Source organism: Ctenopharyngodon idella, chromosome 20 (genome assembly GCF_019924925.1).
Source record: "Ctenopharyngodon idella isolate HZGC_01 chromosome 20, HZGC01, whole genome shotgun sequence".
NCBI lineage: Eukaryota > Metazoa > Chordata > Actinopteri > Cypriniformes > Xenocyprididae > Ctenopharyngodon > Ctenopharyngodon idella.
The window spans coordinates 12657772-12684931 of NC_067239.1; the positions used below are offsets into that span (position 1 = coordinate 12657772).

General features: G+C 39.7%; 1 protein-coding gene across 1 annotated transcript in view; it reads right to left on the bottom strand.

Annotated features, from left to right (window-relative positions):
- The window catches only part of LOC127502553 (prospero homeobox protein 1-like), a 41969-nt gene extending 23848 nt beyond the window's left edge, over positions 1-18121 (bottom strand). Inside the window, exons 1-4 of the mRNA XM_051875534.1 lie at positions 17105-18121; positions 13297-15187; positions 10817-10924; positions 10549-10743 (exon numbers count right to left, since the gene is read on the bottom strand). Coding sequence (XP_051731494.1) covers positions 10549-10743; positions 10817-10924; positions 13297-15120 — 2127 coding nt within the window. The 5' untranslated portion in view covers positions 15121-15187; positions 17105-18121. The remainder of the gene's footprint in view (positions 1-10548; positions 10744-10816; positions 10925-13296; positions 15188-17104) is intronic.
- Positions 18122-27160: the final 9039 nt, after the last annotated feature.

Genomic DNA, 27160 nt, shown 5'->3' on the forward strand with positions numbered 1-27160 from the left:
GCATCTAAAAGGAATAGCTGCCTGAGGTGAAGAGTGAATTTATGCCAATAAACTGAAGCTCGTTCTATGACAAATCCTATGATATTAATCAAATAACTTAGATACATAATATAGATGTAACATTACAACTTGTATCGGCACAAAAGTATGCAAATGGCAGTGAACTTTAAGTTACGCGCTATAGCGAGAGTGAGAGAGAGAGAGAGCTCTCGCCGTGATGCGCTTTCATGACAGCGCGCTGAAACACGGGCAAGGACAGAATTTACTGTAGATTTCTATTAAGTTCTCATTATAATGATATGTTTATGGCAGATCTGTGCTTTATTTTCATGTACATTATTAAGTGATTCCATAAATCGCCTGCACGTTTTTTATGCCATTGAACAAATATTACGAAAAAAGCACTGCTTCATTATTATAACATCAGTATTTTTTATTTTTTTAAAAGAAACATCTAAAAGCAATATGACCGTCTCAAATAACTCAATAATAAAGAGAGCCTGACAACTCAATAAGTCAATATCGGGCATTGCATTTGAGCATGAAACTAAACACGTATTTTTTCGGCGTGCATGCTAATCAATGAGAGCATTCACACTGGCAGCAGGAGCAGCGCGTAAAGGCTGATTTATACTTCTGCGTCGGACCTACACCGGAGCCTCTGCGCCGTAGGCTATGCGTCTGTTTTCATTTATACTTCTGCGTCGTTGTCCGCGTTGACGTGCATGCAGACCACTAGGTTGCAGTTTGACTGAATGTGTCCCCTGGAACAGAGTGTTTTTTCATTCATATGGAAGCTGAAAACGCAGACCAATCACAGCACTTCTTGCGGTCCGCGCAGAATTGACGCGTTGTTACATTTTTGAAGAGGTGCACATCAGGCTACGTCGTAGGCTACGCGTGCTACACACAGCCTACGCCGCAGCTACGGCGTACACTCGACGCAGAAGTATAAATCAGCCTTAAGGGTCAAGCAGGAGCGTCACGTAAGCAGCAGTGAAGCGGGGGTTTCGGCGCCGAGTCTATTTTTGCTGCGCTGCTGATGCTCAATTAAAGTGAAAGTACACTTTTGATGGACAAAATAAATATAATTTCACACAAAAAGTGTTCAAAATGCACAGAATAAGCATGTCTAATGTGTTTTAACAAGAATTTGAGTATGACAGAAAAGAAAATTAAGAATCAAAAATATTTAGGCCTATAGAAGATTTACCTATTTAAACTTGTTTTTAATTATTCAGTTTGGGTTAAAGTATGGTGTATTATAAAACACTAAAGTAAACTAGCCAAAAAATATGATATATAAACATTATTTTAGTTATTACACAGAGAGATATATAGGCTGCAGCATACCCAAATCAAACCCGAGTTTGCTGGCTTTATTCGCAGAGTTTGCTGTCTTGTAAACATGTGCACGCGGCAGATGGTGTAAAACACAAAGCTTACCTCATTCATGCGCAGCAATGGATGACACGAGGCTTTTATTTATTTATTTTTATTTATTTATTTACGTTTATATGCGAATGTTGTACACCTCCCCATGTTAACAAACTTTCAAGACTATTAAGTTTATAAATGACCAACTTATAAAAACAAATTTATAGCTGTCTTTGTAAAGAAATGCTCACTTTATATGTAGCTTCGAGCCGCTGCTGTGACGCTGTACAAACGCTTCCAGTGTGAATACTCGCGCGTCTCTGCAGCTGCAGTGACGATGTAGTTACGCTCACGCGCTGCTCACGCGCCGCTTAAGCTTGCAGTGTGAAATGGGCGTAACTCCGATTGCGCTTTAAAAAGTGTCATTATTGTAATTTTTTTATGTATTCTAATATTTCAGCAGTATTTTGGATTCAATTTGCACTTTCTGATCAACCAAAATGTTATTTTACAGTATGAAAATCACTGATGATTATTGCTAAATTAATTATGAATATTTTCAGTACAAGATAAAAGCTTGGCGCTGCACAGCTTGCATTGAACTGTATTTTCATCTATCTTGTCAAAGTGAAGCCAGACATCACTATGTGACTTTGAGGCCATTCGCTCCATTCTCACGTCTTTTGACGCATACTGTGGAAAGCTAAACAATCAGAGCTCAGGGCGCCACCCAAAGTGCTGCTATAACCAATCAGAAAAAAAAGAAAAAGAAAAAAACATTTCGATCATCGTTTACATGATCGATCGTCGCTGTCAAGGTCGAGTACTCGAGTACTCGATCGCTGTTGCACATCCCTATTTAATATCATATTATGTTACTTAAAATCATATTCAGAGCCATCTACAAACTAGTGAAATACTTCAAACTAGTTTATTTTACTCTCGCGGCCTTATAAATTATATTAATTGTGAGTATTCTGTTGGATTTTTTTCCTCTTTTTATTTTTTTGTTGACATTAAAATACTTTCTCCTGCTTAATATGCAGAGACAATTGAAAGCAAGTAAACCGTTGGTAGGTTGAGCTCACCAAAAAACTGTAAACACTGTGGCTCTATTAAAAGTTTTTTTTTTTTTTTTTTTTTTTTCGTATTTTCATTCTTTAAAAAAATAATATTTATAATGCTATACTTTGTGTTATATTACCTGGTGCCACTACTCTCATATGTTAATCTAGAGCCCAGTATCAGAGAATCGGAGAAAAAAAGCCTGTTATATGCACATCAAAAATGCACCTGGAAGAGAGGGGATTAACGCATTGCATTACTTGTGTTTTCAGGCCTCCAAAACGCTGTTGTTGATGTTGTTGTTGATGGCCAAAACACATAAAAAGTTTTCAGTTTTTAGTAGAAAACCATGTCGTGTAAACACCCCTTTAAAAGGCTTTGTGCATAGGTGTGTTGATTTGTTCTGAAGGAGGAAAAAAGGGATGAGAGAAAACGTCTCAGGTTACCCATGTAACCATGGTTCCCTAAGAATAGGGAACGAGATGCTGCACCCCATAGGGGTCGCTATGGGAAATGCCTCCGGCATGCCAGGTGTCTGAAGCGTGAGTCTAAACACGAAAATGAACTTGACATTGGCAGGCAGCAGCCTATGACGTCACCACAGGTGCAACCGTGAGTATAAAAGGGCACCTGGAAATAATGTCATCCACTTCTTGCCTGTAGGAGACTGAGCAGGAATGCTTGAAGCATGGCAAAGGGATGCAGCGTCTTGTTCGCTATTCTCAGGGAACCGTGGTTACATGCATAACCTGAGACGTTCCCTTTCGAAAGGGAACTCGCACTGCGTCTCCTAGGGGTCGCTATGGGGAATGGAATACCCACGCTGCCATGCTGAAGGGATGAATGCCTTATTGGCTGAGCTAAGTCAAAGACTCAAACAGTCTTCATCCCTAGGTGCACCAGTGAAAACCATAGGCCGGAGCTTCGCAAAAAAGCAGTCCTGGAGAGAGGAGGCCTCAACAAAAGGCCTGACAACACTGTAACCCAAGGGCAGTGCCGGGTTGAGTCCAGCTGGCCCACAAAGCTTTGCAAAGAGGAGGCCTAAATAATACCTCACAGATTGAGAGGGGGCCTAACACACTCGAACTGAGGTAAGCAGCCAAGGAGTCTCAAAGTGAGCCTAACTACCTAGCACACTACCCTACTGCCTAGCTGTGCTCTAGGAGTGGAGGCCTCAGCATGACGACTCTATTATCGAGAGGAGGTCTAACAACGCTCCACACCAAGGACTTTTCCACAAGGAGGCTAAAAAAGAGCCTGCAACCCATAACTAATATCCAGAGGAGCTCTAGAGAGCAGAGGCCTCAGAGAAGGCAACTCTCTAAAATGAGAGGAGGCCTGGCGACGCTCAAATTAGCCAAGGAGGCTCAGAGAGAGAGAGCCTGATGACTTAGCTAACAAAAGGCCTCAGCATAAGGACTCTCCAATCGAGAGGAGGCCTAACAACGATCCACACTCAGGAAAACCTGCGAGGAGGCTCACAGTGAGCCTGCAACCTGCAACTGATATCCAGGCGTAACTCTAGAGAGCGGAGGCCTCAAAAAAAGGTAACTCTCTAAATGAGAGAAAGCCTGACGACACTCATATTAGCCAAGGAGGATCACAGAGAGCCTGACAACTTAGCTAATAATAGCCGAGCTCTAAGAGCGGAGGCCTCAGCATAATGACTCTCTAAATTGAGAGAAGGCCTTAACAATGTTCCACACACAAGATATCCAACGAGGAGGCTCACAGAGAGCCTACAACTCGTAATTGTTAACCTGGTGGAGCTCAGAGAGCGGAGGCCTCAATAAAACAATTCTCTTAAATAAAAGGAGGCCTGACAACACTCATATTAGCCAAGGAGGCTCACAGAGAGCATGACAACTTAGCTAATAATAGCCAAGCTCTAGGAGCGGAGGGCTCAGCATAACAACTCTCCTACTGAGAGGAGGCCTAAGAACGTTCCAGACACAGGATAACTTGCGAGGAGGCTCACAGAGAGCCTGCAACCCGCAACTGTTATCCTGGTGGAGCTCTAAAGAGCGGAAGCTTCAATGTGAACAACTCTCAAAAATGAGAGGAGACCTGACGAAGCTCATATTAGCCAAGGAGGCTCACAGAGAACCTGACGACTTAGCTAATAATAGCTGAGCTCTAGGAGCGGAGGCCTCAGCATAAGGACTCTCCTATCGAGAGGAGGCCTAACAACATTCCACACTCAGGATATCTTGCAAGGAGCCTCACAGAGAGCCTACAACCCGCAACTGATAACCTGGCAGAGCTCTAGAGAGCGGAGGCCTCAGTAAGAAAACTCCTCCTAACGAGAGGAAGCCGGAGGACGCCCATGTTAGCCAAGGAGGTTCACAGAGAGCCTGACAACTTAGCTAATAATAACCAAGCTCTAAGAACTGAGGCCTCAGCATAACGACTCTCCTATTGAGAGGAGGCCTAAACAACGTTCCATGCTCAGGATAACTTACGAGGAGGCTCACAGAGAGCCTTCAACTCATAACTGTTACCCTAGCGGAGCTCTAGAGAGCGGAGGCCTCAATAAGATAACTCCCTCTAATGAGAGGAGACCTGACGATGTACAAGTTAGCCAAGGAGGCTCACAGTGAGCCTGACAACTTAGCAAATAATAGCCGAGCTCTAGAAGCAGAGGCCTCAGAATAATGACTCTCTAATCAAGAGGAGGCCTAACAATGCCCCACATTCAGGATGTCTAGCAAAGAGGCTCACAGAGAGCCTGCAACCCAAAACTGCTATTATGGCAGAGCTCTAAAGTGCAGAGGCCTAAATAAAAGCTAGCCACTAATGCCAAACCATCAGTAAGGCAGATGTAAAAGTAAAAACAAACAAAAAAACAAAAGGTCATTCAGCAGATCAGCCTGATAGGCTTGCAACACAACCAAAGTGTACATCGCCATGCCAGCCTGGCCTGCTGCTGCGTATGCTCTGCCATTAAGATGCAAGATGACGCCAAAAGGTTTAGTAGGCAGAGACAGAGCCTTCAACGTGGATGCCACACCCATCACGAAATAGCTGGCCAATGTTTCTTTGATCAGAGGTATCGACGCATGCTCATGCTCCTGCATCTCCTCAACAACAGCATACATCGGCTGAGTGTGATGGATGCGGGCAGAATATGGCTTTCTCCAAGATCTCTTTACCTCAGTGTGAAGATCTGGGAGAAAAGGAAGGCACGTACGAGGTGGACAGTTATGTCCCGACAGGAAACATTCATCAAGGCGACCGCGAAGGGGCTCAAGCTTCTCATGTTTCCACGGCATATCTAATCCAAACATCCAAAAACTCGTCACATGCGAGCAAGCAGGCTGAAAGAGTTTTTTTGTTTTTTTTTTAAACATAATCTATTTCATCAGCTTCGTCTTGCTCATAATAGCCCAAAGCAAGGAGTGCGCTCGCTGTCAGATCAGATGATGAGAGAGATAACACATCATCATCCGGCAGCTTTTGCTCTTGTCAACCGCAAATGAATGAGAAATAATCATACCTCTCTGAATTCATTTGTTAGCTCCACCTGCGAGCCCCACAACTTCAGTCTCCTACTCGCCTCAGCCGCAGCAGGTCCTGAACCGCGAGACACAGATGGCTGGCCCAATACCCTCGAAAAAAGGAAAATTCCTCAAAGGCACTCAAAATCCACACAAACAGCCCCCTCAAGGGACGCACATATTGTCTGTGTCATCTGGTGTCACATGAACCTGACATGGAGGAACACACTGTCTGAAAGACTTTGGTGCTAGTGCTCGCCATAATCCTAGATTTGTCTTGAATAAACACACGTCAAACAAACCAGTATACTGAAGAAAAGAAAGAGGATGATGTTATTTCCAGGTGCCCTTTTATACTCACGGTCACACCTGTGGTGACGTCATAGACTGCCGCCTGTCAATGTCAAGTTCATTGTCGTGTTTAGACTCACGATTCAGACACCTGGCATTCAGACACCGGAGGCATTCCCCATAGCGACCCCTTGGGGATGCAGCACGAGTTCCCTTTCAAAAGGAGCAAGTGTGACAACAAATCACATCAGCATCAAACAGAAGCAGAAAACAGATTCCCAAGACTAGGATCAACAAAGCTGTGGATCTGTAGAAGTGTGAGGCTGCTTCTGAAATTACATTCTTCCCTACTAGGTGAAAAACAGTATGTGACAAAAGAAGTATGTTGAAATTCACAGTGCTCATTAAAATGGTAGGCAAAAAGAAAGAAAAAAAAAACTCTGATGGACACTTTACTATCCCATTTGTGAATTGCAGTGAAGCAACACAACAGACACTAGTTAGGTTTCCATTACAGATTTGCACAAAACCTTTGCGATATTTTCTTAATGTCTATAAAAATCTACTGTGAAATGATGCCATTTCCATTAACTGATCTTATGCGATTAAAACTTAATTTTTTCCTCTCGCAATAAGTCATTCCAAAAATTATGGCAACAGATTTTAGGTTTAAGTATATTGCGGCCACTGCACTAGCCATTATTTTTAATATAAGGAGACGTAGGCATGTTATCCAAATATTAATGGCAAGGAAATCCCTTTATGCTTGGGAGCGGCCATGTATTAGGTGTTTCTGGGTGTTTCACCCTCCTATCTGCTTCGAGGTCTTGATAAATTGTGGCATTTCTTTGTTGTTTAGAATCCAGTATTCCCATAATTCCTTTGTCTTTTATGAGTTTAATAAAGAACACTGTCTCGTCTTCTGTCCAAACATCTTTAAAGAATTATCGACTTTTACGTACACCAGGTGACCTGTATATATGAAAAAACTGTTTCCATTGCAGTTTTGAAAAATATTCCTTTTTCGAATTACCAGAAAAACCACCTCATGCAAGTGTAAAAACTTTTTGCTGTATATGGGAGTTTTTGCGATATTGACGTGTTTCCATTTGGGCATATTTTCAATTCGCAATTTTGATTTGTGGAATTTTAATTTGCACAATTTGAAGGGTAGTGGAAACACAGCTACATGACAGTGACAACATGGCGAATATAGTATGTTCGTATTACATTCATACTATACACATTCATATTATATAGAACATACTTTTTTGGAGCTCGCAAAGTAGGTACTTATTCAAAATAAGTACCTACTTGGGAGAGCATGTGATTTCGTACGCAGCCTATGAGTGTGTGCTGCTAGTTAGGCATGAATCTGGTTTCAGTTGATGATGTAAGCAGTAGGGGAGGGGTGTAAGGGACATTTAAGTTCACAAGTAGCATGATTTCCCATTTCAGTGGATAAACACAGACTCATAAACACACACACACAAACACACTTACACAGGTAAAAGTCAAGGTGGTTGATTTGTGTGTGAAATTTGCATGGCTTGACACACTTTCCCTAAGCAAAGTTTTAATCAGCCATCACATCTCTTAGATACCTACTGAGAAAATCCTTAACATGCAAAACATGTTCCCTTCCATGTCTTCACACAGATACACACTCACGAAGCATGTGATGGACCTAACAGTAGATTTGTACACTGATCTCAGCACTATTTGCAAATTCCTCATTTATTTATGTAAATAACAGTATTGATGCAGTTCCTGGAACCAGAACAGTGTGTATGTGTGTGTGTATAAAAGTATTCCCATTTCTTTGATTCAGTCAAATAAGGAAAGAACATCAACAGTAAGAAAAATTTGATCACTGGGATCATTAGTAACACTTTAGTTTAATGGTCCCTTTTGAACATTCTGTTGACTATAAGAAACTTTGCAACTACATGACAAGTAACTCTCAGAGTATTAGTGACTGTCTGCTTAATATCTGCTAACTGTTTATTGTGATGGTCCCCAAAAGACATTTTACTGACTGTAAGTAACTTTGCAAGTACATGTCAACTTATTCTAACCCTAACCCTACCAGTCTACTAATACTCTAACACTCTAATGAGAGTTAATAGACATGTAGGTGCAGCGTTACTTATAGTCAACAGAATGTGTTAAAGAGACCATCACAAGGAAGTGAAACCAGAGCATTTAATATCTTTTATCTTTAATATAACATATTTGATATGTGCCTACTCTAGCTAGACAAAGATCACAAAAATGTCTGAAACTATGCAAACATTTGGTATCTTTGGAAATCTGAGCAATCAAAAGTCAATGACTTAAATATGAACTCAAACAATTTCTGTAAAATTCGTCTATAACCAAATGATCTAAGTAATGCTATCCACATGAATGTTAGGAGAAACATCTGAGACAAAGTTGATATTTGAATCATAACTGAGAGGTTGCTCAGGAGACTTTATGGAGTTCAGAGCAATAACATTTTTCCCTGACCATGGATGGAGTCTTGGGGGGGAGGGGCATGGAGAGATTCTGTTGCAGTGAGAAAGAGGGGGTAGATTTCTATCACATGACTCCAGCACATTTGTGCCACAGGAACACTCAGCATTGGCAGGTCACCTTCCCCTATAAACACACTCAAACAAACCCTTTCACAGCACTTCTGTCCCACTCTGCTGCTGCAAAATGACGTCTTCTGCACTCTATAGTGAAGACAGCAAAGACTTTCCATTGTTTTTATAATAAGCTAATTATGTTGGTGATATGAGTCCAAAAGCTCAGGTTACATGTTTTGCAAATGTTTTTTTATTGGATCATTTCGTGTGAAGACTTTAGTTTTGTGTAATAAAAAGTTATAGTTATTTTGCATTTAGGTGAATATCTTTTAGTCCCTCTATTGAAGGACTGTGTCCATACATCCCTAAACAGTGTCTTTGTGTGTTTTTATGAGTGAGCTGCGTGAGAACAGAAAAATATTTTTTACAAACTTAGAACGGGTTGACTGATTCACAAAACAATACTTTTTTTGGTATATACATCTATTCAATATATTGTGTTGCATTACAATAGACTATCATAAATGAATTGCAACTCAAACAGCAAAAAATGTGCAAGTGTGCAATTTTGTGCACAAAAGTGCATTTTGAAGCAATGTTTTGAAAGCACAAACAAAGCCACAATGGTTACTCTCTTTAGGAAATCAATTTTTTTCTTAGTTGACTCTCAACATTAACCAAAATTTAACCTTAACTCTTTCCCCGCCATTGACGTAATTTTCCGGCAATCCATGTTTTCACTGTTAAGGCCTGTTCACACCAAGAACGATGAGAATAAAGATAACTATATTAGCGCCCACACCAGCCTACGATATCGTTCTGTTTATTCTAATCACGTTCTTGTCTGTCACTTTAAATGCTCGAGCTCATTACAGCAGGATGGATTCTGATTGGCTGTCAGTGTTTTTATCGTTCATTCATCAGCTGGATAAAATCGTTCTGAAAGTGATTCCAAAGATATTGTTTCCCTGTGCCGTTATCGTTATAGCTGTGTTGTGAACTCTGCTAATCTTTAATATTGAGAACGATTTTTAGGACTATATCTTCATTGTTATCTTTCTAGTTATCGTTCTTGGTGTGAACAGGCCTTTATATGGTAGGTGATGCATTTACACATCTTCTGAAAGAGTACAGAATCTCCGGATCAAAATACAAGCGAAGAAGAAGCAGAAACAAGCCATAGAAGCATTGCTCACGCACATGTAAAATAATGCAATAAAGCATATAAATCAAAACTGCCTAACGTTACCAATGAAATATCGACCCAGGATGAGGTATAGGATTCTGCAAGCTTTAGGGGTGCTCATGGACTCAGTCTACTGCATATATGTTTTGATCATTGGCCTGAATCCAAGCCGGACGTAGCCTTTGACAAAAATGCTATTTTCTCAGCTTTTTGTTCAAAATATATATGTATGTATTGTTTTATGAAACTTACCCACATTGAAGTTTTGATAAAAAAAAGAATACATGAAGCTACAATAAAACTTTTTTTTTTTTTTTTTTTTTTTTTTTTTTAGATTAAAAGCAAAGACTATTTCTTTTTATATATTGCATGTTCAGATATTAATACAACAAAATATTCTGAAGGCCATGAAGGTTTTGTGAAAATTTCAAAAATGCTAGGGCTGGCTGGCAAATTAAAAAAAAAAACTCTGGGAGGGAAAGAGTTAATAAATGTCACAATCATCAACATTGTGTCAGAACATCTGAGCCTGTGCATGTGTTTGTAAGTGAGCACATACCTCAAAATCGTTGGCCTTATTGTAGTGCATGTTGAGCACTTTGTAAAGCTCAGAATCACGGCTCACTCTGATGTCATCCGCTGCCACCACACCATCATTTATGGCCTGCCGGGCAAACTTCTCCATCTGAATGTAGTAGAACTCTCTAAAGTTACTGAACCACTTTATCAGCTGAGACGTGATGCACCTGTTAAACTAAGACACGCAGCATGTTAAATACTAATGAGTTACATTAGGTTTTAAAGAATCGCTATCAGTCTACACTCACCTTCACATCTGAGAAGTACATCTTGAGCATGCTGGAGCTTGGGTACCTAGTGTAGAAGAACATTAATTTGGCCTTCTTCAGGTGACTTGGGGACAAGCCCTCCTGGATGTGAGACCAGCAGTGAAGGAAAATAAGACCAATGCTAAGGCACAATATTTGCTTGACATTATTATCTCATCACTCAAGGTGTCGGCTCGTCACGTTCAATAAAACATGAAAAACACCACACCAGCATATTTTACATCAGAAACTAATTTTACAGGCAAAGCGAGCAACGTCTTTCCCCATGCCCTGATCCCAAACCTCCAGATGTCAAAGAGATAAAGACAGTATTTGCATATCACCTCCAAATGTGTTTGTAACCTTCATTTTACCAGGGACGGAACACAAATATAGCGGTAAGGGCTTTGGGAGGATCTTTTGGGCATGGCAAGCTAGGAATGTTTTTCATAGGTGACAATAATCTGAAAAGACACTTAAAAATAAATAATTATAATAAGATTACAGAAGTGAATCGGGGTAGGGCATTTTTTATGTACTCAGTAATGAAATTTGTTGAATTTCAGAAGTGGAGTGAACATGTTGTTAAATATTAATTAATAATTAGATAAGACATGTGTTTACTAGGGGAGTAATGTGCACTGATTCAAAACATGTTTTAAGACGTAACTAGTAACTAAAATCAATTAATTTTTTTAATTTTTTTTTTATGTACTAATGATATTTGTTGATTTCAAATAACAAAAACCCTACATAGTGTATTGATGCCTGGTGTATTCAATTTTAGATGTTTGAAGGGAAAACAAACAGTCTGGCTAACTGTCTGATCATTCTGCCAACACTGCACATTTTCCTCCATTCTTTCAGCGTCCATCAATAATCAAGATAAGAACACATTGAAAGTTCAAACTGCACTGTGTGTGACACTCCTGCCGTTGTCCTGCACTGACCTCTGCCAGACAACGAAATTGCTGACTGGGCAAATTTTCCAGACAAAGAGGGCTGAGTTGCCTCCTTTAAGGCCTCTCTGAGCTCTGACATCAGTGTAAAGTATTTTTTGTGACTGTCAAACAAAAAACCTTGACCACTGCCAATATAACAGCTGACAAACAGGAGAGCATTCATCTGCTAAGAAAAAAACACAACAGCAAGCAAATCTATGTTGTTTAGGTTTATCTGAATCAAAACTTAATATAACAATAGTCCCAATCATTTCCCATTAAACACACAGCTATGAAGTAGTTCCAAGTCTGTCAACCCCATTACAGGTCCATATCACTTTGCCACAAGTTAATTCAGTTATTTTAAAGAGTCTTGCTGCTAGAATCAAAACAACAAAGACATCGGCAAAGCAAATAAATATGAAAAACAATAGAATAAAAATGGCAAACTATTTCTATTTTTAAAAGAAATTATTTTTAATTACCTATGTAACGTGCAATATATCTTTCTCTTGCTCTCTCTCTCTCTCCCACACACACATACAGATGCTTGGACACACAGTCATTCACACACAGAGAAACTTGTCGTCAGCGCTGCCCCACAACTTTATCAATAATTTATATCAGTTTATTAAAAATATTTCAATTATGCTACTTCCTATTCGCAGAATTCAGGGCACAAACTACCAAGAAGGGCACCATATCGTCTCCCCAGGCAATAAACCGATTCCCCAATAAGTGCCATAAACATAAACCAAATTCAACTTCATTGTCCTATTTGGACACATGCCATAACAATGGAATTGTAAAGTAAGCCCTTTTCTTTTAGTGCTCAAAGATCTACATCCAAATCTGAAGTCATTCTTCCTATTATTCAATAAAAATTATCCATGAAATGAAAAGTACATTCACTTCAATGCTATTTGGCTGCTAATTAACATTAACATGACATCAGGTGAAAAGGAAAGTAATTTCAGTGGCGGAGTGTGCAAGTACATTTCAATTAAATATTAATTAATAATTAGATAAGACATTTTGGTAACACTTTGTTTTACAGTGTCTTTATTACAAGTTACATTAAGTTACTGCAGTATAAACTATAAATTATGCATAATTACAAGCAACTTACCCTAAACCAAACCCTTATCCTAACCCTAGTACAAGTAGTTAATTAATATTACTCAGTACTTAAATGTCACGGTAACACGGATACCTTAAAATAAAGTGTAGCTGACATTTCTTTACTGGAGGATACTGTGCACTGATTCAAAACATGTCAACATGTAAGATGTAAATAGTAACTAAAGTTAAATATGATGTCATGTTGACTTCAAGATCTGATATGTTGACTTTGAAAACCGCTTTAAAATTGGTTTGAACTACTTCTCTAGAAAATCATTTGGGGCAAAATCTCCTTTATACTATAATGAAACATTTGTATAACTATGGTTAAACACGTAAATGAGAGAAGCATGAGAAAAAGTGAATTGTAAAATCTGAAGCACCAAAAAATAGCTTTCACTACTATGAAAAGGATATTGTACTCCCTGAGAGTGGCGAGATGTCTGACATTTCCTGGATGTCCCCATATTCAGATTTGACGAGTGACACCCCTTCAGCAGTGCTTTCTGAGTGAACTGGTGAGCAGGAATTGTTATGCATCAGATGGTGGCTGGAAGCCACTTTTTTTCGTAAGCTGGTGGTCTCCCTTGACAGATCCATCAAATCAGGAGAGTCTTTACTAGAGTATCCTGTTGATGAAGCACCAAGTGTGCTCTGAAATGAGTAACCCATGAGAGGAAGCGAAAATGGATGGCGGAATGATGGGGAAATGAAGCTTGTGTTTCCAGAAAGAGAAGAAGTGTGTAGGGAGGGATGTGGGTGGATACTTTGAGCTCCAAGATCTGTGGACTGGTGGTGATCAGATGCAGACTTTCGTACCACCAGTGGTAGTGCCTCTGTCTGGTCATTGGAACTAGGAAGAGGGACTCCAACAAATGAGTCAAATGGGCTGGGAAAGATAACATCACCAAAACACTGCAGCCTCTGATTAGCAGTGTGGAAGTTTGGGTTGTCCCCGTTAAAATTAAAGCGTTCCTGGGTTGCTGGGAGTGATGGGAATACTTGTAACAGTGGCCGTGGAGGTTTTGAAAAAACATTCACCACGGTGTCTATCACTTGAGACATGGCAGAGTTCAACTCCTGCTTTAAGGTTTCTGCCAGATGCTTGCCTACTGCATGCATAGACCTCAAACCATTGCTCCTCAAAGAACCCTCTCGTTTGGCCATCTCTCCATCTAGCAATACTTGTTCACTGAGCAGGACCCTTGCCTCATCTAGAATGCATTCCGGATCCAAGTCCGCTATCTTATTATCAGTTCGATCAGCCACAGAATTTTGAATGAGGTGTTCAGTGATACCGCTGTGACCAAGCATTCCATTAGATCGTGCACTGTCTTCTGAGAGATTCCCTCCATCTGGTTCAGAATCCGTGCTGTCATAGATCTGGAAGAACTTCTCTTGAAGCTGCCTCAGCTGTTTCTGCATGTCTTCTAACTGTAGTTTCAACTGCCTGCGTTCGTCAGCCCTCTGCTCTTTATGTGTGGAAACCAGCTGCTGGAAGCTCTGCTGCTGCTGCTGCTGCTGCGGTAATTTTTGTTTCCTCTTGTTCTCACGATTGCCTTCTCGTGGGCTGAAGGACTGTGCTGGAACCTTGGTTTCTCCCTCTCCCTCTTGCTCACAATCTTTTTCACTAGGGATAGAAGGTGCCATTGCATTTGGTGAGTGGTTCATTCCACGAATTATGTTCTCGACACGTGCACGCTTGGCCTGAAGGTGCTCTTCATTTAGCCGCTCAGAGTCCAATGGGGTCCGTGTGATTTGTCCAAATGATAAGAGACACTCTTTTGCACTCTCCTGGGATGAGCTGCTGCAAGTGTCCTCCTGTGGTGGTTCAGGTTCTGCTTTCCTGGGGAACATTGGCTCCCTGCCTCCTGTTTCTCTCGTTGCCTTATTACTCTCCAGTAGCTTGGTGATGATTGTGGCACCAGAAAAGGGTATCATGTTATCCTCATATGAGCTGGCCCTTTTAAGCAGTTTGCGGAGAACATTTGACTTAGCCTCACCTGAGTCCCGATGCTTGAGATGAGCCCCTTGGCACTCAAGCACATCTTGCTTCCTACTGTGATGGGAGTTCATGGCATCAAAGATGACAGTGGATTTGGCTGCACGAGTGACAGTGATGACAGCAGAAGCTGTATGTGTTGATGTGGTTGCTGAGCTAACAATTCTCTTCACTCCAATGTCCACTCGTTTTCTCTTGGTCTGTTGATTTAGATGGAACTCTGTGCCATGGTCTGGCATTTGTGGAGCTGCTATTGACCTATTTCACACAAGCCTGAACTTTCAAACCATCATCTCAATCCCCCTACTGACAAAAAAATAAAAAAAAGTTAGACAAACACAAAATTAATGGAGATTTTTTCTGTACTGGAATCATAAAACTAGAATCTTCTAAAAATATTAAAAAACCCAAAATAAATATTTACAAAAAATATATAATATGGCTCATTATATTTAATATTACAACTATTAGAGAAGGGGAGAGAATGAATGCAGAAATCATTAAATATGCTGTTTGATGAAATTTGTATCAAAGCTAGATTAAAGGCATCGGACCATGAGTCTAAAGATACATTTTTTTATATCATAATAAAATATTATAACTGTAATTTCAATAAATTTAAATGGAATGTGATTATTATTTTAGCAATAGTTATGAGTTAGCAGTACATTACATTATAGTACAGTTTTTTTGTTTGTTTGTTTGTTTTTTTCCATCTTCTTTCTTTCTGTACTTTGTCCTTTGTTTAGCCAGATAAAATGTGACTTCAATCTTCCTATTTGGACACCTGTGCATTTACCTGTACAATCCTCACTAACACCTCTTTGAAAATGTTTGTGTTACCACCCATGTTAAGTGTGTCCACAAAAGCATGTCCACAATAAATAAATGGAAAAATCTAAAAATAGGCAAAAATAAAAGACAGATGCTCAACCAACTGTAGAGGATTTTCAGCTAAAAAAATTTAAATAAATAAAAAAATAAAAAAATTTAAAAAATCACAATTTCAAACTTAAGAAAAAAGTGTGACACTCACTCTACAAACACAGACTTGACTTTATTTCTGATGTTATGGCCAACTTCATGGCCTTCATCACACATCTTAAGATCCTTCATAAATCTAGTTTTCAACAGAGGTTTAAAACTTAAACAGTTTGCCAAGATTTTCAATGAAATTAATAATGTCATGTGGTGTAGGCTTACCATCCATTAAAAGTAAAAAATTTTTAAAACGCCACAGTTTATTTTACAGTATGTGCATTTTCAATGTACTTAGAGTGTACTTACCAAGAAAGTACTGAATAATATAAGGTAACTACATGGGTTAAGATTTGGTTTAGGGGTAGGTTCAGGACTACTACCTAGTTATTACCCAGTTAATTATGTAGCCTACATGTGAAACAGGATTGTAAAATGTAAAACTGGACTGTAAAATGTAAGAAATAATAATAAAACATTATGCCAAAAGTTTTTCCTCTTAAGAATGACCTTTTTAAGAAGATTTTTTCCTTCATTATGCCATCAGGATAGTTGTATTAACCTGACATTTTTTTAGGGGAATTCAAGTCATAGTATGTATGAATTGCTTTTTAAAGTATTTTTGAATAAATTAAGGCTATACATGACTTCTTTTTTTATCTATTAAAAATTATCTTAACTTCATTGACCTAACAATATTTATTTGTATGACTTAATTTTACATCATTGTCACATTATTGATTCGTACAATACAACGTGTAGAGCAAATCGTGTTAAATACACCTGTAACCAGCTTCCCAAATGAGCAAAAAACACACATATAAAACATAGCAAACTTCTCTCTCTAAATTCCGCAGATGAAAACATCAAGAAAAAATGTTACTAAACCTCTGGTCAAACAGCCACAAGCATTGTGCCTAAGGTAACATTGTTTCCTATTACGTTTCCAAACTCTAAAAAAACAACAACAGAAATATAAGCCTACAATGTTCAGCATCCCAAACTCGAAATATTTTTTAAATAATAGGCCTAGAGCTTTTGAAAAAGAAAACAATCGCGTAAAAGTCCAAAAGAAACACAAAAATTATACTAGACGGGGAAAAATACGGGGAAAAAAATAAAAGACGGTGCGTGTTGTCAGAGGACTCTGTACAACAAAATTGTGAACGTCGCCAGCAGATAGCAAATCCTTCACGATAAACTTCATCATTCATTGTCATAGCCTATGGACAAAATGTCACTTACCTCGCAAATGACTGGAGAAAAAGCTGCTGTGGTTTGTGAGATGATAAACAGAATAATATGATATAAAATCTTCTAGCAGGACGAGGCGGCATATGAATGAAGCAGAAAATGAGTGACGGGCAATAATGATGGAATACTACCAGCGCTCTGCACGCTCTTCTCTAGCTGTAAGAAGCACTTAAAGACAAAAATGAAGGAAACAGGGACTCCGCGTCATTAAATCAGTGTGATGTAACGCCGTAACTACCAATAAGAGCAATGAACCCAGCGTGATATTCCAATTGTTTATTCAAATTATTGCTTTTTTTTTTTTTTTCTTCATTTGACAAACCGGACTCACTCCAGAGTTCAGGCTTTAGTCGAGCAGACTTCAAGACAGACCTAACAGGTTCCGTTTATTTTTCACCTGATTCTGCTTCACACAATCCCAATGCCAAAACCAAACCACAAGTGCCAAATAAGCTAGATTTGGCACAAACGTTGTTGCTGTTCAAAAAGTAATAACTACTTTTAATCATTAATAATTACAGTTACACTGTAAAAAAAAAAAAAAAAAAAAAATTTTTTTTTTTTTTTTTTTTTTTTTTTTTTTTTTTAAGTACAAGCAACTTGGCTGAGTAAGTAATTTCAACATAAAATGTATATAACTGACTTTTTAAAAAAATCTTGTATGACTTACAAAAAAAAAAAAAAAAAAAAATGAAAATTGCTTTTTTGATCAGAGCATCAGTGCATGGGAAACTGCTCCCCTCTCAAGTTCCTCCACTATTTGTCTGCACCATAGTGTCCATGAAAAAAAAAAAAAAAATGGTTCCACTTTATATTAGGTGGCCTTAACTACTATGTACTTACATACTACTATGTTGATACAATGCACTTATTGTGTACATAGTACATACATGTTTTTACATGTACTTATATTTAAAAAATACCTGCTTGTAATTACATCTGTAATAATTTCTGTAATTACATTTATAATTACACCGTTGACCCATCCCTTACACCTTAACCCACCCTTAAACCTACCCATACCAACAATCCTGTCCCTAACCTTACCTGTATCCCACCTCAATAGCAGCAAAAAAGGGTTTTGCAATACAATATGCAAGCAATAAGGTACGAGAGGCTGTGCTGTATCGTGAACAAGTCACAGCTGAAGTGCGATGTTAGGCACGACGTGAAGCTTATTGCTTATTGCTTATTGCTTTTATAAAACCACACAGTACAAATATTAAAGCCAAAAAAAATGTATGTATTATTGCAACTTTCATGAAGTAAAATCACTAAAAGCCTTCCTTCCGCCGGAAAAAAATAGTCCCTGACCGTGAACAGCAACAGAAGTTACATTATTACACCATTAGATGGCGGCAAAGACTGTCTTTATGAGTGTGTCAGTCAGTAGTGAAGACTTTTATATTGAAAAGACTGAATTGTTGTGAACACGGGACAAGACGCAACTGACAAATGCTTTGACTAGTGCTGTCAGTCACTGGAAAACCCCTTACACCCCAAGATATTGCAGCGGACATGTAAACAGATTTTTTATTATGAACATAGGACTGACCTGAAGGAAAATGCTAAATCTGAATGCTGGTAATAAACTCACTCACTCGATCTCGTTCTCACAATACTCTTCTACATAATACAGTTTACATTGCTAAGAGTGGTTGCTAAGGGTATTGTGTAGTGATACACAGAACCGTTGGGTGAAGCAGTCATAGCCGTGTTTTATCATGAATAAAACATAGCTATTGACCAATCAGAATCAAGACAGGAACTAACCGTTTAAAAAGAACACAATAAATACATTGTACTTATTTTTTGATGTAAGTACATAAGGCCACCTAATATAAAGTGGGAGCAAAAAAATTAGAGGGATGATAACATTTCATAGTACATGTCAAGATAATCAAATAACAACTTTAAATTGTTTTTTAGGGGAAAAAAGTGCACACCTTTGAAATTTAACTCCACATTCAGTAGCAGTGTTCAGACTACCTAACTGGAAATCATATTTTGTCCTTGTTTTTTATCTTTTATCTGTATCTTTGTATCTTCATATTGTTTTGCTAGCAATGTAGAAATGAAAGTATAAATACTATTTTTAACAGAACACAACCACTCAGTTACATTTATTAGGGTAAAGGGACAAGCTCCTCCTCTTAAATTTCAAATGTCCCTTAAAGTGGAGCTTGTATTCCACATCAAACAAATTAACAATTAAATGAACAATCAGATCAAGATCTGACAAACCCAGGATCTGTTATGACAAACATGTATCATCAGAATAACTGTGTTTTTACAAGACAAAGATGTTCATTTTAAATATAGATCATTAGGTAATGATTGTGATGATTTTGAAAATAGAGAAAAGACCTTTGGAACAAGCAGCTTTTGCCCCAAGGAAGGCTGCCAGCCACCCCAGCCCCATCATTTTTTTCATTAAATGCAAAAAGACTATCTCTCTATTTATCATAACATGGGAAAAGACTGTGTGAGAGAGAAAAACAGAGGGCCTGATGACAGAGGGTGCAGCACACTTAATGGCCAACTAGCAAACAAATACTGGAGTGCAATGACATGCAGGCCACTAATCTGTGATGGTCATCATAGCACTGATTAATCAGGATTCTATCTGTCTCTTCTGATTAGTCTCCATCTATCTATCTATCTATCTATCTATCTATCTATCTAATCTGTCTAATCGCTGGGTTATTTTCATGTTTCACGAGTGCCCTACTCCTGTGCTTTGATGTTCTCTTACCTACTGACCTTCTGATTGTGTGACAGAAGGTCACCAGACAGTCTACTTCAAACAGTACTCCAACTTTACCTGATATTTTAATAAAGATCAAGTGGAATAACATAGATAAGAGCGGTGCGTTTGTAGTACACATGGTAATTATATTTGACCTCATGGCACCTCATGGGTTAAACTGTCTCTCAATCATTTAGCTGTCTGTACAATAAAGTAAAACAATATCTTAACAATAATAACCACAGGTGAGAATCAATTGAGGCTTTGCCAAAATCTACTAATCTAAATTTTTTTGGCAGCTACACATCAAGATTACACTCTGGAAAATAGATTAGCTCCAAAATAACACTGATGTGAATCCATGCCAGGGTTAGTTCGGCCAAAAATTAAAATTCTTTAATCTGTAAACTGTATGACTTTCCATCTTCAGGGTAACATAAAATGAGAGTTAATGCAGGTAGCAGAGTGTTAGGGTGGCTCTTTTCCATTCAACAAATCTTAATTAATGTCCGCACCCTGAATAAAGAACTAAAAAGTCAAATAGTTTTTTTTAATACAGATTTCTATTATTAATGATAGATAGATAGATAGATAGATAGATAGATAGATAGATAGATAGATAGATGGTTGCGACTCCGTGACAGTACCCCCTCCTCCATGGGTGGCTCCTGCTGGAACCAATGATTGACAGCTGGAAACTCCGATGGTTCACCGGACCAGGGGAACAGAGGAGGTTGGTAACCCAGCATGCACTGGAATGGCATGAGTCCGGTGGTGGATTGCCTGAGGGAATTCTGGGCGTACTCCACCCAGGAGAGGAATCGGCTCCAGCTGTCTTGGTTTTGGTGGCAATAGGACTGCATCTCCTGGATCTTCCACTCAGTCTGGCCGTTGGTCTGCGGATGATAGCCTTAGGAGAGGCTGACAGAAACTCTGAGGAGCTTGAAAAAGGCTTGTCATACACGTGAGATTAATTGAGGACCATGGTCTGAAACGATGTCTTCGGGTAGACCGAAATGATAAAACACATACTGGAAGAGAGTCTCTGTGGCTTCAAAGGCAGTGGGTAGGCCTTTCAGAGGGATAAGTTTGCAAGCTTTGGAGAAGCGGTCCACTATGACAAACACACAGGTGTGGTTATCTGAAGGAGGAAGGTTGGTCATAAAGTCTATACCCAGATGAGACCAAGGACGGTGTGGAACAGGTAATGGAACCAGCTTTCTTTCCAGGAGCTTCCGTGGGGTGTTAGTGATGGCGCAGACTGAGCATCCTTTGATGAACTGGGAGACATCCTGGGTCATGGAGGGCCACCAGTAGTGATGACGAAGGAGCGAGAGGGTACGATGACTACCTGGGTGTCCAGGGCCCGTAGAGGAATGAGCTAAGTCCATGAGGGGCTGTCAAAGATCTGATGGTACGTAAAGGAGCCCTTCAGGACCTCCACGCAGTTGTTCTAGGGCTGTTGGGACCAGAGGAAGAGGATAACTATACTTGACAGTTTGAGAGTTGAGGTTACAATAATCAATGCATGGCCATAGGCCTCCATCCTTCTTGGCTATGAAGAAGAAGCTCGATGGTCGATGAGGTGGTAGATGAGTGGCCAACCGCTTACTGGACACATCCTGGAACGCCCAGTATTTGGAGGAAGTCTTCACCTTACTCTCAGTCTCTGGACTTTCAACGGAAGTCGAGCAGAGAAGGACACCAGGTTGACCAGGACCAGATGACTGATTTTCTGAGAACTGGAGTTAGACAGTTTTCATGACAGGATTCGCTCTACTGCGGGATTTCTCCTGTGTTCCAGCTAACTTGAGGTTGATGTTGTGACATCCAAGGGCATCCCAGGATGATGTCAGCGGTGGAACCTTCCAGTACCATGAACGAGATCTTCTCAGTATGCAGGCAGCCTATGCGGAGCGTCATGGTGGGGGAGAAGTAACTGATGCGACCACGGCCCAGCGGCTTTCCTTGGATGGTGTGGATGGTTAATTCCTGGGAGCAGCGTTTCCTCTTGACATTGAGTTTCTGGAGTAATTGATGGGAGATGAAGTTCCCCACTGAACCGGAGTCGATGAGGGCTTGTGCTGAAACACAGATTTGTGGAGTTAGAATATGTACAGTTGTTTGAATTAAAGGAGCAATTTTGGGAGGAAGCTGAAATGTACTCACTGCTGGGTGTGGTGGTCGAACGGGACAGTTGGTTAGGATGTGACCATCTCCACCACAGTACAGGCACAGCTGGTTGAGTATCCTCCTTTGACGCTCCGTATATGTTAGATGAAATTAGTCGACTTGCATGGGTTCAGCTGCTGGAAGGGCAACAGATGGAACAGAGGGTGGAGGATGCAAAACGGGTGAAGACATAGAGCAAGCCGACAAGCATTGTGATACACGAATGGTCTTTTGAATAAAGTTCTCTAATCCCATAGCGTCGTCGTAAATGACCATGAGTTGGCGTACATCTGTGTTGAGACCTTGCCGAAAAGCAGTGAGCAGTGCAGTCTCATTCCACCCACTCAATGCAGCCAGCGTGCGAAACTGGAGGGCATAAACAGTTGATCGTGAACTGAGAGCTCGGATGCAGTCTGACCAAAAACCTCTTTAAAGTGGCCGAGGAATGACAACAGTGATGTGGTTACTTGAGCGTTGGAATTCCATAACAAGTGGGCCCACTGAAGAGCTCTTCCTGAGAGTAGAGAAATCACAAATGCTACATGAGCTCTGTCATTAGAGAATTGTTGAGATTGCATCTCAAAATAGAGCGAACATTGGAGAATGAACCCGTTGCTATCCTCCGCCTCACCGGTGAATGTCGCTGGACGGGCCATGGGACTGGCAGAGGCAGCATGCAAAGCAGCGGGTATATATATATATATATATACAGTACTGTGCAAAAAGTCTTGAGCTCTTGAGCTCACACCAAATATTGATTTGATTTAGTTCATAAAAGTTAATTGATAAATAAAATCTATTTATGACAGTATTTTTGAAAGCTTCCTCACTTTACAGCATTTTTACACAAGTGCCTAAAACTCTTCACAGTACTGTATCTTTGCAGGTCGGTTTTTTCAAGCGTCTTGGAGACACGGCCACAGTTCTTCTGGATTTAGTTTGTCTCAGTTTCATCTGTTTCTTCATGTAATCACAGACGGACTCGATGATGGTGAGATCAGATCTCCGTGTAAAGCAACAGCTGTTGTCAGACTCCTTGTGCATTCAGAAATTTCACTGGATAATTACAATTAATGGCAAAAATGAATGTTTGGAAATAGAAACTGATATTTCCTATTGACACACTACAACAAAAGATATAAATAACTGGCTTAAAACCATTTTTTGAAAATACTGACATGCCTAAGACTTTTGCACAGTAGCGTATATATATATTGAATTTTATATATATTATATATATACTGAAAATGTATTTTCTTTAAATAAATTGTGGCATAGGAGTAGCACAGTAGAGATTCTACTCTACTTACCCCCTGTGCTACCAGTCTTCGTTCTCATAAATCTACTTCTTTGTGGTGAGGAGGGCACTGCGCACCTTGTCGGAAACACCCACATTTAGTGCTAAATAAACCAAAACATCCTGCTTTTCGCAGCACCCCAGAGTCCCTGAACGAAGCCTGTGGCCCACCAGCAGTGCTCTGAGCTGGGGCAGGTCATGTCTCCTTCCCTTTCATTCATCTCTCAGTCTTTCCTCAGGCACCTGGCATCTGTTTGTATATTGTGTGGTTCACGGCTGCTCAGGGCTTTAAAGATTTTTTTTCCATTCCAATGACTTCCTGTTCCCCGTGATGTCATAATGGAGGAAAGTCTGTACTTAAGAGGAGGATGCAAACACCCATTTCCTGTCGTGTGCCAGACCCACTGTAATGGTCAATGTGAGACTTTAATTGTGGCCTTGCTAAGGAAATGTTCCATATCTGGGACATTAGATAAAGAACACAGTCTATGTCATGAGATTTTAATGGCTGTTAAGAATTTATGGGTGATTTAATAGCCTTGTGGTCAACACTCCGACACATCACAGGTGACTTGAGTTTGAGTTCTTTCCAATCCCCTCTCTCTATACAGTACTGGACAATTTTTCGTCTCAACTCTTTACTGTCCCATGCACCATGTAAACAAAAAAGTAATAGTAGCAACCAGTTTGGGCTCTTTCCTGAAATGTATGTGGATTTCTTTGGTTTTAGAAGTGTTAATAAGAAGATTTGAAATATCACATGATGGGATAAACTCTTCCAAGACGAGTTCATTATACAGTTCTCATTCCCTTGGAAGAGACTAACTAAATTGTGTCATCTGCATATTTGAATCAAATAGCTCCCAGTAATAAACTAGTACAGTTATTACATAAACAGAAGAGCAGCAAACCTACATTAGTAATCACCTTTTCAGACAACTAAACATTTTCTCTAAACATATGATGCTCATCAGCAGTCAATAAGCCCCAATATCTTGGTGTATGTTGTGTTCATGTGTGAATTGTGTTGTAAACTACTATTTTGAAAAGGAAGTCTGAACAGTTGTCTAATGATATAATGTGTGTGAAAATATAAGTGACCAAAAAAACAAGATGGATGAAGTTCTCTACTCCTGTCTTGTGTGCTTCATTGCTTAACTCCATACAGATACCACAAATTGGCGATAAGGATTGGTCGTGATCGATGGTCACGAAGATGGCTGTTGCTAACTGACTTGTCCCAAGTTTTTTTCTGCCTTGCCCTGGTGAGCCTACTATGCCGTTTAGCACATGACTGCGGATCTTTGAAAATTACCTACAAGTTATTGATGCTACAGGGGATCCCTGTCCGGATGAAAGTAGGAGAGCTGTACTGCTTCACTGTCTCGGCACAGAGGTTAAAATGTCATGCAGCCGCCCCGTAGTGCGATTTAAACTGAACCCTTTTACTTAAATGTATAAATATAAAAAAAAAAAAAAGTTTTTAATTCTTACAATTTTAAAAGGGGGGTATCACGCACAGTTTCTGCCAATCTCATGTTAATCTTCAGTACCTATAGAGTAGTAGTGCATCTTCAAAAAGTCTTTAGTTTTATCATATTTATAAAAGATACATACCCTGTACCGAGTCTTTCCGAAAACAGCCAAGTGCTTGGAGGCGTGCCGTGGGCAGAGCTAAAGAGTGACGGGCACGCGCAGCTTTTGCATAGCGATCGTCTGCAAGCTATCAATGGTCAGCTAAACAAATGTATTTAAACACACACAATACACCATCACATTATCCCTGGATAACTTTTGAATCACTATTATAAATATAGCATATAGTGAATGATGAATAATGAATTAATGAATTCACTACGTTCGTGTTGTTTACATTATATGCATTTAGGCGCCTATTGCCAACAAAACAGACATTTGAAGCAGTTTTACTCACCACCTGCGGTTCCGACTCATGACTGGAATCATTACCGCTGTGACCGCTCCATCTTTCAGTTTTAAACGATCTGCAAATCCAGCGTAGAACAATTTCTATGGTAATTTTAATAACAAATATCGAAAGCGCATCAATGTAATGCGTGAGCACAAAATTCTCAGGTCCACTTAACGCTGGGTTCTTTGGGAAGCAAGGTTATCTTTCCCTCACAACCAAAAACACACTTCTTTGGTGACATTGTTGATTTCGTGAAGTCCTGTGACCTCTGCAGCACTGCCAACGACTTCCGTAAAGCCGAACGCGCGTTGATGGGCGTGCTCTTGCTCTCTCGCTGTGGTCGGCGTGTGCGCACGTGCTCTTCCGGGAGAAGTCCCCATACAAGGACTTCCAACTTTTATGACGTCACCCAGCCCCATACTCGAAAAAAAGGCAGTTGAAGTTTACGAGGATTTGGAAGAGTATTTTTGGCACAGAAATTCTCCATCCTACGTCCAACTCGTGTTTTGAAACTTTAGCATGAGAATCCAGCTCTTTAACAGTGTAAATAAGTCAGAATACATGAAATAGCATACCCCTTTAATTTCATATAATGAGGTATCTCAATCAGCTCTCAAGTTCAGTTATCAAGGCACTGATCAGGGCATTCGCTCCCTAAAAAGTCCCACCATGCCCTGTATAGACCAGGTAGAATCGATGTTCATTATCTTCCTTTAATGGAAATATACATCATGACACATGATAGATGATTTAAAGAAAAACAAACTGTTCTTTAATTATTTCAGCATAAACATACATACATACATTGATAGGCATGAAGTGATAGTGAACTAGTAACCATTTATAATTAATTTTCAGCTGATATGTGGAAGGGATATGTAACAAAGTATTTATCATAATGTATTTTAAATAGCATTACAAAAAAAAAAAAAAAAAAACAGTTCAGAAAAATAGTTCTGATGTTGTTCATAAATCAGTAGTGATGTTGTAGAAAGAGGATGTTGTCATGTTGCCAGAAATAGAGTCATCAGTGTCCCAATGTGTAATGAGTCAGGGTCTTTACCAGTGCCTGAATTTGTGTACATTATAGTGATTCACAAGCTAAGGAGTTGATTGAGATACACACACAGACACTGTATTTTCTGCAAGACGACTGCAGTCAGCTGAGACTATGGTCCACCAGGCTGGAGAAAGTGATCAGCTTCACAATGAGGAGGCACACAAGATTGGAGGAGATGATGAGCGACACACTGAGAAGGAGACATATGAAACCACTCAGGGGGAGGCAGTGGCACAAACTGAAAACAAGAAAACAAGAAAAAATATATGGCGTGAACGCACCTTTAGAAACGCATAATTCCCAGTCTGAAGACGTGAACAGCTCCGCCTCCGAATATAACGTCATGTGTTGTCATCTCACGGTAATTACGCGGTGGCGTGAATGCAGCATTAGTTATTACAGTATACAGAAATGTATCAATGCAAAGGGTGTGAATGGAAGGAACAGAAGGGAGGAGTCAGTTTTAACTAGACTGAGGTTTGAGCACACAGGGTTAAATAAAACATTGTTTTTATTAGGTACAAGTCAGTCAGATGAATGTAGGCAAGGTAAAATCACAGAAAGTGCAGAACATATTGTTGCATTGTAGGAAGTATAGGGAAGAGAGGATTAGATTAAAGCAAAAGATAAGTCAGACAGGAAGAAATGGAATCTTGAGGGTGTTTTGGGAACATATGCACAAAAAGATGCACAGAAAGATGTTGTGGAATACCTGAAGGATATTGTCACAGAGTCAGCAACACCTTCGACCGAGCCATCAGCACCAGATCTGCCCACTCACTCACAATCCCTGGAATACTGATCATCTGCACCTGTTCACCATCATCAGTGCACCGTTT